Source organism: Lactuca sativa, chromosome 5 (assembly GCF_002870075.4).
Source record: "Lactuca sativa cultivar Salinas chromosome 5, Lsat_Salinas_v11, whole genome shotgun sequence".
NCBI lineage: Eukaryota > Viridiplantae > Streptophyta > Magnoliopsida > Asterales > Asteraceae > Lactuca > Lactuca sativa.
In genome coordinates this window covers 183,117,991-183,129,747 of record NC_056627.2, presented here as the reverse complement: position 1 = coordinate 183,129,747, position 11,757 = coordinate 183,117,991, and the positions used below count along the sequence as shown (strand labels likewise).

General features: G+C 36.6%; 1 protein-coding gene across 1 annotated transcript; it reads right to left on the bottom strand.

Moving 5' to 3' along the window:
- Positions 1–2,071: 2,071 nt before the first annotated feature.
- LOC128126456 (laccase-17-like) lies at positions 2,072–4,532 on the bottom strand. Its single transcript, XM_052764392.1, has 6 exons — positions 4,398–4,532; positions 4,174–4,325; positions 3,811–4,055; positions 3,562–3,690; positions 2,476–3,426; positions 2,072–2,373 (listed from the first exon to the last, which is right to left on the bottom strand). Exons 1-6 carry the CDS (start codon positions 4,485–4,487, stop codon positions 2,243–2,245), a joined length of 1,698 nt encoding a protein of 565 aa, XP_052620352.1. The 5' UTR covers positions 4,488–4,532; the 3' UTR covers positions 2,072–2,242.
- Positions 4,533–11,757: the final 7,225 nt, after the last annotated feature.

Genomic DNA, 11,757 nt, shown 5'->3' with positions numbered 1-11,757 from the left:
TCTCTAATACCACAATGTCAAATAACATATTTAAGGATAATATAATATGGAAAACCTAAGTGTCATACTATTGAAACAGTCTCTTTTTATGGCTATGCATGATATATATTTTGTAATAGTTAATTATATTATTTGTTTCTTTTTGTCATTAAGAAATTATAGTATTTGTTGTGCATGTGCTTCTTTTACATATACATATATGACTGGTTGTATGTTGCTAACTTAGCATCACACGTTATTTAATTAGTTATCAGAATCTTAGAAAGTACAAAAGGGTTATATAACTTGGTATTGGTTAACATTTATAGGTGGAACCGTGTAATTTAATTCTTACTAGACGTTGATAGTTATTGTTGTCACTTAATTTCACCTTATCGAAAACGGTTCTACTAGAAGCAATGTGTCATGTAGGTTTTAACAAATGCGGTGGTAAACCGGGTTTTATAATGGGCTCACATTTGTCAACTTTGCATTTGGCCTGGATGTGATGTCATGTACTTCATTCTAGCCAAGTCATATGATCATTATGGATGTAGTAGTAGTGAACAAAATGTTTTGCATAGATTTTCAAGTGTCCAAAATGCTTAGAATAACATTTGTAATTCTACTTTTATATTCTAATCAACCCAAGATAAAAAAAACAATCAATTCATACGCAAGAAATTGTTAGATTTTATTCAATTATGTACTACCTCCTCAAATGAATTTAATCAACTCACTATAACACATCCAATTAGTGGTGGTAGCGGTCCTTTCTTTTAGGAGTTTTCTCTAGTATTTAAAGATATGTAAGTTGAAGTTTTTTAATTGGATGGAATACAAAGAAAATTACCCCAAAATGTATCTCTTGTCCTCCTTCTCCTGTACTCGTTTTTTAATTATTGTTGCATAAAGCAAAGGTTTTCCAACATATTAGACTTTCACATTTTGGCTTTTATGATATGGGTTCGATACTTTGAAATAAAATATGAATCTTTATTTTAGTACATGGATATTAGTGTTTTGTATTTGAAAGTTGAATACTAAGGTTTTGAAACCGAATATTAATATTTGATTAGGTTTTGGAAAATAAAATTCGATTTTCATTTGTGAATTTTGGTTATAGAATAATGATAAATTTAAGACCTAGTATAGTGTGGCTAACTATAATAAGGGCACCAATTAGAAACAAAAGAATTGGTCATAATGCATATAAATGATGGATTTTTAGACCTTCATCAATATTACATTAGCGACAGAGATTCGAGAAAGAGCATATATATCATGAACAATTTGCGAAATGATAATTTGCCGCTAAAAGTGACTACTGAGGCCAAAAAAAAAGGTCCTTTGCTAATTTCTTCACCACTAAGCACGGACATAGGTTACCAACGACTATTTTTCCTCATGGCGTTGGTCATTCGAGGCGTATTTCAGAGGGAATTATCCGTCTCTAATACCACAATGTCAAATAGCATATTTAAGGATAATATAATATGGAAAACATAAGTGTCATACTATTGAAACAATACTCTCCTTTTATGGCTATGCATGATATATATTTTGTAATAGTTAATTATATTTGTTTCTTCTTGTCGTCAACAAATTATAGTATTTTTTGTGCATGTGCCTCTTTTACATATATGACGGGTTGTATGTTGCTAACTTAGCATCACCTTAGTTAATTAGTTATCGGAATCTTTGAAAGTACAAAAGGTTATATAAGTTGGTATTGGTTAACATTTCTAGGTGGAACCGTGTAATTTAATTTTTACCAGACGTCGATAGTTATTGTTGTCACTTAATTACACCTTATCGAAAACGGTTCTACTAGAAGCAATGTGTCATGTAGGTTTTAACAAATACGGTGGTAAACCGGGTTTTATAATGGGCTCCCATTCGTCGACTTTGCATTTGGCACGCTTGTGATGTCATGTACTTCATTCTAGCCAAGTCATATGATCATTATGGATGTAGTAGTAGTGAACGAAATGTTTTGCATAGATTTTCTAGTGTCCAAAATGCTTAGAATAACGTTTGTAACTCTACTTTTATATTCTTATCAACCCAAGATGAAAAAACAATCAATTCATACGCAAGAAATTGTTAGATTTTATTCAATGATGTACCTCCTCACATGAATTTAGTCAATCACTCACTATAACACATTCCGATGTTAAGTTGTAGAAAAACAATATATTCACATCCCTCAAACTTGAATTGTTGAAAAAAATTGATTGAAATGTTCCAAGCAACGGAAGCTTTAACATTTTGGAAGATCAGCCGGTGGAGGTAAGAGCTTTTGGTTAGGTAGTTCTCCATCCAAGACGAGCCATGCCATCTTCAAACCCCAACCGGTATGAACTTCCAAATGACAATGCATGAACCACACCCCTGGACAATATATAAGAAGAAGAATATATCAATGACAAACTAAAATAAATCATATATGCACCACAAGAAACCAAACTGAAATTACATGCATGAGTAACAAACCTGGGTTGTCCGCTAGAAATCGTATAGCAACCCACCCACCAGAAGGCACACCAACCGTGTTTCTTTCGATAGGGTCCACAAGATTGAAGTTCTTAGGGTCCTTCTTAGGATCGTAGTTTCCAAACCCTTGACCAACAACAAAGAAATTGAAGCCATGGAGATGAAGAGGGTGGCTTTCGGCACCAAGAATGCTGGTATCTTGCATGACCAACTCCACACTAGTATTGAAAGGAAGAACCATGAGCTTTGTACCATTGCTCACAAAGGTGTTATTTGGAGGAGTTCCGGTATAATTAAACCAATGCACTGGGTTGATAGGGAAATAAGGACTATAAACACCCTTCGATTTATTAAAGAAGTGGGACTGGAGAAGGGCAACACTTGGTTGTACGAATGACACATTATTTATGGATGCAGCGAATCTAGCCCCGTTCGGTCCTTGGCAAGTTCTATTTTGCGCACAAGGGGCCGTCCCAAGTCCTACTGTGAAAAATAAATGTTTGTCGATCTTCTGTGGGACATTAGCAGGAAATTTAGAGTTTGCCAAGCTTCGAAGTCTATTTGAAAACTTTGACACGAATGAAGTGTCATTTAAAGATGGTAATGTTGGTGTAAAGAGTGGAAGATTTTTCATCGGAACAGGTGACTCATATTCGAGAATACCAGCAACTGTGGAATTGTCAAAGGTTCCTTGACCCGTTACATATGGTCTAGCAGACATGAGAAAGTTGGCACCGGGAAATTTGGATTTGGTTTTAAGGAGGACGTTGGTGGTTTGACCAGGAGCTAGTATAAGCGTTTCAGTTTTGAAAGGTTTTACATAAATGGCATCAGCCTCAACAACGGTGAGGGTGTGGTTTGCTATGCTAAAAAAGAGTTCATCATTGAGTGCTGCGTTGATCAGTCGAAGGAGGTACGTCTTCCCGGTTTTTACCTTCAGCTTGAATGTGTCTGCAGATTTCATGAGCATTCTCATTCAGTCATGGTTTCTTTCAATACATATGTATACACGTATTCTATATATATAAATATGTATTCCAGGGGTGTACGTACGTACGTATGTAACAAAGGCTAGAAATACGGTACCTTTAGCAGAGCAATTGTACAAAGGTCCGGGAAGCCCATTGAAGGTATAGGCATCGGAAACATTTGGACCCCCACCGGTTTGTGTTGCTTGCGAAATTATAGCCTCTGGATCAGTATTGAACCACTCTCCTGTAGACATACAAAATTGTAATTACTCTCATGCATGCAAAACTGATGTAATTAAGTACAACATAGCTACAAGCTTAGAGATTAAAAGATTCAACAAAGTATATATGTACGTAGTTTTACCAAAGATGATGGGAACTTCTTTATAGGGCTTGGTAAAAGGGTAGGGGACATTAAGCTTTGGCAGAATGATGAGAGGACCATAAACACTTGCTCGTAACCATGATATATGTGCATGCCAAAACAATGTTCCTCTTTGTCCAATAACAGTGTAGTTGTACACATAACTCTGGCCAGTTTGTATGGGGCATTGAGTTATGTATGCTGGCCCATCGGCCCATCCACTCCGAAGTTGTCTAATACCATGCCTGTGTATATAGCATGCATGCATCAGAATCATATATAGTACGATGAGATTGTATTTAAAGTAATAATAATACGTTATAGAGCGTTAGAAAATACAAAATGTACAGCTCTTAATTATACCAATGGATTGTAATGTTACTGGAGACATGGTTAGTAACTTTTATAAGAAGCCGATCACCCTCTCGAGCGACAATACGTGGACCTGGAAATTTTCCATTGACCGTAACCATGCTTTTTGTGTGGCACAGTCGTGTCACGTTTTGCAGCTCGATCTGCATGAAAAAATAGATCAACTTGTTGGACTACAAATTAAAATGATAAGCATCATATGTAATGAGACATACGTTAAACTCATAGCTCCTGGTAGTTCCACCAATTGTATACAAAGGAAGCAGTGAAGTTATTGCTAACAATGACAAGAAAATTCCACCCATATCTTTGTGTCTGTCTTTCGTTGAAGATTATGAAAGCTGTTGCTACAGCATGAACCTTGCTATGATATCTGAACATATATATAGGTTGATGTCTAAGGATGATTTTGGCAGAGTCAACAACTCATTCTATTGCATCACCAACCGTTGTTCAAATGCAACTTTAGAGTGCTATCAAAGAGATCATATCCATCTGTCCTTTAAAAACCTTTCCTTTGTCGTAAGGACTAGGTCCCTAGGTCCCAATCTTAATTGAATATAACATAACACTTTATCTAGTCAAATTGTTAAAAATAAACCTAGTTTTAAAACCACCTGCTAGAAAACTTGAAAAGTTGAACATACATAATTAACAATATATGTTTTATCCATTATTTTTGGGGATGGAGTAAGCCACAGATTTGTTCGTTGTTGCTTGCTTCAGGAGAAAATAGCAAAAACAACAATTAATACTAACAGAAATAACTCAAATAAATCAATTAATGTAATACATACACATAAAAAATTACAATTACGATCAGGTGAATTTGATTATATAGCTAGGCTAGTAAAATAGTACCTGTTCCTTTCAAACAATCTTTTCTTTACATGCATGTGCCTACAATGTACATAGGAGAAAAAGACACACAACGAACTTTGTGTGTGTGTGTTTTTTTTGTTTTTTTTTTTTTTTTTTTTTTTTTTTATTATTAGAATTTTCATGCGTTTGTGCCTGCACGGAGTAGATTTTTAAAATTGTACGTATTTCACAAGTTAATTAGAGGAACAAACCAAAATTTGGCCGGTTATCATGTTAACGACGCTTTGTTGGCATGATGGTGTGGCGGCGTATAGGCCATGTCATCTATACATAGATATTATAATTATTTTTAATTTTTTCAAAATTTATAAAATCATATTAACCCTAGATGAGTGGGCCTCCTTTACACCTTTCTTCTTTAGAGCTCCTTCTCCTCTAAAGACTTCATCGTCTCTTCTAAAAACAAGAAATTCGTATGAAAGGTTTTTCTATATATTTTTCTTTACAGAGGGATTACATATATAGGGATTTGAACACAAAAAAAGAACTATACAAGAGATATGACAGTAACAACACCCAATAACTTCCATGTTTATATGATCTTCTCAATACTAGCCAAAGATAGTTTGATCTTATGAAATATTCACTCTCGCCAACATTCCCCCTCAAGCTGGGGAATGAATGTCGATCATTTACAGCTTGTCCAGAGAGTTACTAAATAGTCTTGCATTCATCGCCTTAGTTAGCATGTCAGCTAGCTGCTTCTTCGAGTTAACAAATGGCTAATTTATTGTTTTCTTATCGAGGTGGTCTTTAATAAAATGACGATCTAATTTAACATGTTTTGTTCGATCATGTTGAACTGGATTGTTTGCAATTTTCACAGCCGCTTGATTATCACAATAAAGATTCATAGCTTCCTTCACACCAATGCTAAGATCCCTTAGCACCCGTTTTACCCATAATAACTCACACACTCCATGAACCATGCCCCGAAACTCTGCTTTTGCACTTGATCGAGATACTAGTTTTTGTTTCTTACTTCTCCAAGTTATTAAGTTTCCTCCCACAAAAGTAAAATACCCTAAAGTGGACTTACCATCAGACTTATCTCCAGCCCAGTCGGCATCACCATAGCCCATGACTTCTAGATTTACATTCTTCGCAAAATAAAACCCCTTTCCTGGTGAAGACTTCAAATAGCGAAGGATTATATATACGAATTTCATGTGGCTTTCATTGGGTGCATGCATAAAACGGCTAACTACACTTACCGCATATGCAATATCAAGGCGTGTATGCGATAAATATATTAGTATTTCGACCAGTTTCTGATATCGTTCTTTGTTCGTTGGTACTTGAACCGACAAGAGAGTCAACCCGTGGTTAACGTCAACAGGTGTGTCAATCAGTTGACAGTCCAACATACATGTCTCGCAACGAGATCCAGTACATACTTCCGTTGGCACATTGTAATTCCCTGTTTAGACCTTGCCACCTCGATACCCAAAAAATATCTCAAGTTTCCAAGATCCTTTAGCTCAAATTCCTTACTCAATATTGCTTGTAGTTTGTTTATTTCATCAGGATCATTGCCAGTGTAACACCCCGTTTATTAAATAAATAAATAAATTGATGAGTGTATAGTTGCCCTTAAATCAATAATTATATAGCAAGGCGTTTGTCTCAAGGGTTAATTGTTACAATTTTAAAAGTCGGGGGTTAAAAGTGTATGTTCTGAATTTAATTTGAAGAGGATTTCGGAAGTCAGGGTGCGTTTGGTAATTAATGGACTTAAATTGAAAAGATTTGAAGGCTGAGGGGGTTAATTGGTAACTTCGGGACTTAATATGGAAGGAATTATGGAAGCAAGGGCTAAAGGATAAATTCTGGATTTAAATTGTAAAGATTTTGGAAGTTGGGGGCTGAATGGTAAATTTTGGATTAAAGTTGAAAAGATTTCTGAGGGGAAGGGGCTGTTTGGTAATTTTTGGGTTTAGTTTGGAAATGATATGGTGGTGAGGGACTGAACTTGTAAAATGGAAAGGATGTTTGAATAGTGACACGAGAATGAAACCTGGTACCCTTCCCTCCCTCTCGTTCAATGAAACAGCAAACCCTAAACCTAAAGGGATTCAGCCGACACCATCCTTGGAGCTCTCAGCCACTGTTTACATCGCAGGTCCGACGCCGCTGCTGCAAGGCCGCCGAACCACTGTTAACGCGACACCTGCTCCCAGAGACGTCGGGGGCAATCAGTAGGTCGTTGATGACCGAAGGAGGGCTGCATCATCGTCATGTGAGGGTCGTGAGTTGCCGGAACTGCAAGGTAGGTTACCCTCAACCAATCCTTCCTCTTTCCTTCTCTTTCTTTTGTTGGTTTGACGCCGTGTATAGCGGTTGTGGTCGCCGATGGTCATTGAACCGACGTTTCAGATTACTCCGGCGATAGCAGCCTCCTAGTCGGTTGTTTGGAGCTTTGTCCTCGATTCATTTCGTGTACATGTTGCTGCCACGAGCTGAATGCGTGGGTACGTGTGTTTGGCTTGAAAACCCACCGCCACCACCTCATGGTGGTGTTGGGTTTTGAGCGTTCTAACACTCCTAAGTGTACATGCAACCCTAAAAACCTTGGATCTATATTTTCTCTAATATACATGCAAATATGAACATCCAAAGTATTATCCTAATCTAGCATACAAAACAATAAAGATAGAATACGTACCTCTTTGATGTAGAAAGTCTTCATGAAGCTTGAGTGCCTAGTGCCCCAAGTGTGACACCTCAAATGGTTCATACAACACCAAATACACTTGGAATAACTTGAGAGAAATCTACACTTCATAAAATCGGCTAGCCCTTCTTTTTCTTCCATAGTGGCCGATTTTTCCAAGATTATGATCTTTATATAGTGTTACAATTAGGGTAAACCCTAATTGTCATGACTTTCCATTTCCTTGGATCCAAGGGTTCAAATACACCATGGAGCATCCTATGGGTTTTAGCCCAAGTTGATAATCCATGGACCATTAGCCCACTATACAAGTATGGATGATTTACACAATCAACCAATATATTTAATTAGTCTTCTTTTGATCACTTAATTAATCATAGATTAATTCTTGATCAATACTAATTAAATAATCCAATTAATATATTAGAACTTATAATATATTAATAATCCTTAAGTGTTATTTCTCTCATTATAGTCTATCCAAATGCATGATGCCATGCAACCCAAATGGACCATGTCGGGTCGGGTCAAGTCTCACCAATTATAGTTATGGACTTAGACATTAACCCAACAGTCTCCCACTTGGATAAGTCTAAAACTATTATTGCGTGTGACTTCAAGAACCGACTGGCAATCGTAGCTCTCAAAAGCTTCTGTTGAACTTTGACCTTGTAGATGAAGTCTAACCTTTGTCAATGACTTGTCCATTAGATAAGGGATCATATATTCCTCCATTCTAGATATCATATGGACTGAGACATGGATTATAATCATTCTCTCTGTCCATTTTTTGTTTCCCGATTTCCGATTTATGACGACTGACTAATTGAACAAATCAAATCAGTCCTGGCCCGGCCGAGCACTTCCATTTGTCATCATCAAATCATCGAGGGCCCACAGATATCGCTTTTATCCCGAAGGTAAAAGGAATGGATAAACTTCGACTCATATGGCTTGTTCTAGAGTTTTTTATAAATGGGTTCTAAATTGGTTCAGTAAGTTTAAAACTTCTTTTAAATTGGTCCAAAACATTTTTTCTTCAAAGTTAAAACATGTTGCTATTTTATGTTAAGTTGAACATATATTAATTGTTTATAGTCTTTTTTCATAATTGTAGGTTGTCATTGATTGCATTTGTGAGGAGATGAATAAAGTACTTAAAGCATAACATGTATAAATAAAGGATGAACTTATGGCTAAACGTGAAGAAACTAACGCCAAAATTCAAAAAATCTCTAAGATATCTAATGAAATACTAAAGTTTACCCAATGCACTCACATGCCCACCTTGATTAAGTTGGGTTAATTTGTTTGTTTACGGGTTAGTGGATCCATAACTTGTAGCAAAAGACTCATTATCTCTTCCTAATTTGTTGGTATTTTGATTTAGTTATAAGTGTTTTTTAGGAGTCAAATAGATTATCTGACTAGTAGTAGTAGTGGACCTTTCTTTTATGAGTTTTTTTTAGTATTTAAAGATATGTAAGTTGTAGTTTTTTAATTAGATGGTATACAAAGAAAATTTCCCCAAAACGTATCTCTTCTCATGTACTTGTTTTTTTATTATGGTTGCAAGAAGCAAAGGTTTTCCAACACTTTGTATCAGAGCGAAGGTTGAAGAGGGTCGGTTTGAGAGTCGACATTCGAATGAGGGAGGAGCCTTTGACTGCAGGGAACTGAGAGCAGCAGAAGTCGTGGGTTGGCAACTAGTTTTGGACAGAAAAATCAGAAACAATGTATGTTTCGGGTCGGCCGTTGTCATGGGGAGATAGGAAGCATCATTCGAGACAAAAAGTGGTGATGAACACATGCGGTCTATAGATGTTGTGATCAAAGGGAAGTGTGGAATTGAAAGGTAAATCTGGTGGCAAGTTGTGTGTAGTCACCGGAAAATGGAGAGATTAACCGGTGTGCGAAAGAAAAAAGAGGTAAAGACTTCGACACAGGTGGCGTCGCATCAATTATTTTGGCGCGGGAAAGAAAACGGTAGAAGCGGTGGCTTTGTTTTCTTTACCGGTGGAATAATGCACTCGTGTCACAGAAGTGTTGTGCGCGAAGGAATTATGTATGATGACAAAGAACAGCCGGGTGGTAGAAGACTTTAGATGTAACCGAGGCGGAGTCCGGGTGTTCGGGAAAGATCAAAAATCATGGTGGTTGTTGCCTTGGTAAACCATGTGGCCGGAAAAAGTTACAACTAGATTGTGTGGGGTTCGGTAATGATTATAACGGGTGGATCTCAGTATTCAGATGTTGTTGGTTAAAGCAGGTGTTGTCGACGAGCTTTGCAGGTGAAGTAGTTGGTAGGTTGACGGTGAACAAAGGCTATGAATGTGGTGGTCGGTTGTCCCTGAAAAGTTGAGATGGTTTAAGGTGAAGGCTGTTTTGACGAGATAGTTGTTGTGTATGAACAAAGTGAACAAACAACGATTAAGGGGTGATTGTTTGGTTAATCGTGTTTGTTTACACGTCAGTTGATCCAAAACTTGTAGCAAAAGACTTGATCATTATATCTTCTTACACTACTAGAAAAAAGGCCTTTTACGACGCTCATTGCGCGTCGTAAAACGCTCAGACGACGCGCAAATGCGTGTCAACGAAGGCCCTGTCATAAAGAGAGACGACGCGCTTTTGCGCGTCGTCTATAGACGACGCGCATTTACGACGCGCATTTATGACGCGCATTTACGACGCGCGGTTACGAGACGCAATGCATATCAAGGAAGGCCCTGTCATAAAGGAAGACGATACGCATTCGCGTGTCGTAACCTTACGACGCGCGTGTTAATGACACGCAATGCGTATCAAGAAAGCCTCTGTCAAGAAAGGCCATGTCATAAATGAAGATGACACGCATGTTTGCGTATCATAATTTTAAATGTTAAAAAAAAAATTATTTTTTATAGATTTACTAATTTTGAAATTAAATTTGCATTTAATGCCTCACAATATAAAATAAAATATTATATACAAAAAATATAATCCATTTCATAAAATTTAATGTCTTACAATTCTATTTCTTACAATATATAAATTTACATGTAAAAACATCTCTACAGTCTACATGTTTCATGCTTGATTTCCATCTTTTATCGTTTTTAAAAACAAAAGTTCTAACAAGGAACCTTCTTTTAGTAATGCAAGTGATGCTCTTGATAAGCTGATATTCTTAAGTGTAACGGATCCCTCATTACTTGGAGATGCTGGTGAGCTTGAAATCCAAATTAAACCTGATCCAGAAAAAGGGACAATCACAATATCATAAGATTACTTACTTTTCTTCATTCTTGAATCTTTCCTCATAAAATACAACTCTACAAGAGATTTATAAACCTTTTTTTACCCTTATATTAAAAGTACAGTAGTAGGCATCAAATGAAATGTACGGTAAATGAGGGAGAGAAGCCACCTCTCAAAAGTAGTCAATTATTGAAATGTACTATTTCCTTTAAGGTTTTCAAGGATAAAATTGACATTTCTCAAGGTTTAGGTATCACTTACCAAATAAAAGCATTTCCGCAGACTAGAGCAATGCATGCATTCCATCGTACACAACAACATTTAACAGTTTATAAGATAAAAGGTAACCAATTAAGGTTGTAATGTTATTTTTCTTTATTTTTGAAATATGAAAGGAAATGGGAATAGATCTTACGTTCAGAAGGTATGACCGATCTGTTAAATTGTCGGCTTAAGCCCACAACAAATTTGCACATAACAATGAATTCCTGCCATGAAAAAACTTTATTTAATAAGATATGATGTCTACCCCATGAAATGGTCCCTGAAACTCCCCTTGAGGATCACAATAGTAAAGACTTAACTGTTCAGGCATGATGCCACTTCTTAACTGTTCACTTGTATTATCCTGCATATTTCTTGTCCAATATTGCTCAGAAGCTGGATTAACAAATACAGAGTTCGATTCATCAACAAGATTTGAATTGATATCAAATGAAGATGGCTGGACCATTCTAATATTAATGCTTTCATATACATGTTCCCATTGCTGCCAATTG

Excerpts from the sequence above, each read along its gene's own strand:
- LOC128126456 (XM_052764392.1), bottom strand. The coding sequence starts at position 4,487 with ATGGGTGGAATTTTCTTGTCATTGTTAGCAATAACTTCACTGCTTCCT. Across the intron at positions 3,427-3,561 it reads GTACAATTGCTCTGCTAAAG|ACACATTCAAGCTGAAGGTA; the intron begins GTACCGTATTTC and ends TGAAATCTGCAG. Across the intron at positions 2,374-2,475 it reads ATTTCTAGCGGACAACCCAG|GGGTGTGGTTCATGCATTGT; the intron begins GTTTGTTACTCA and ends TATATTGTCCAG.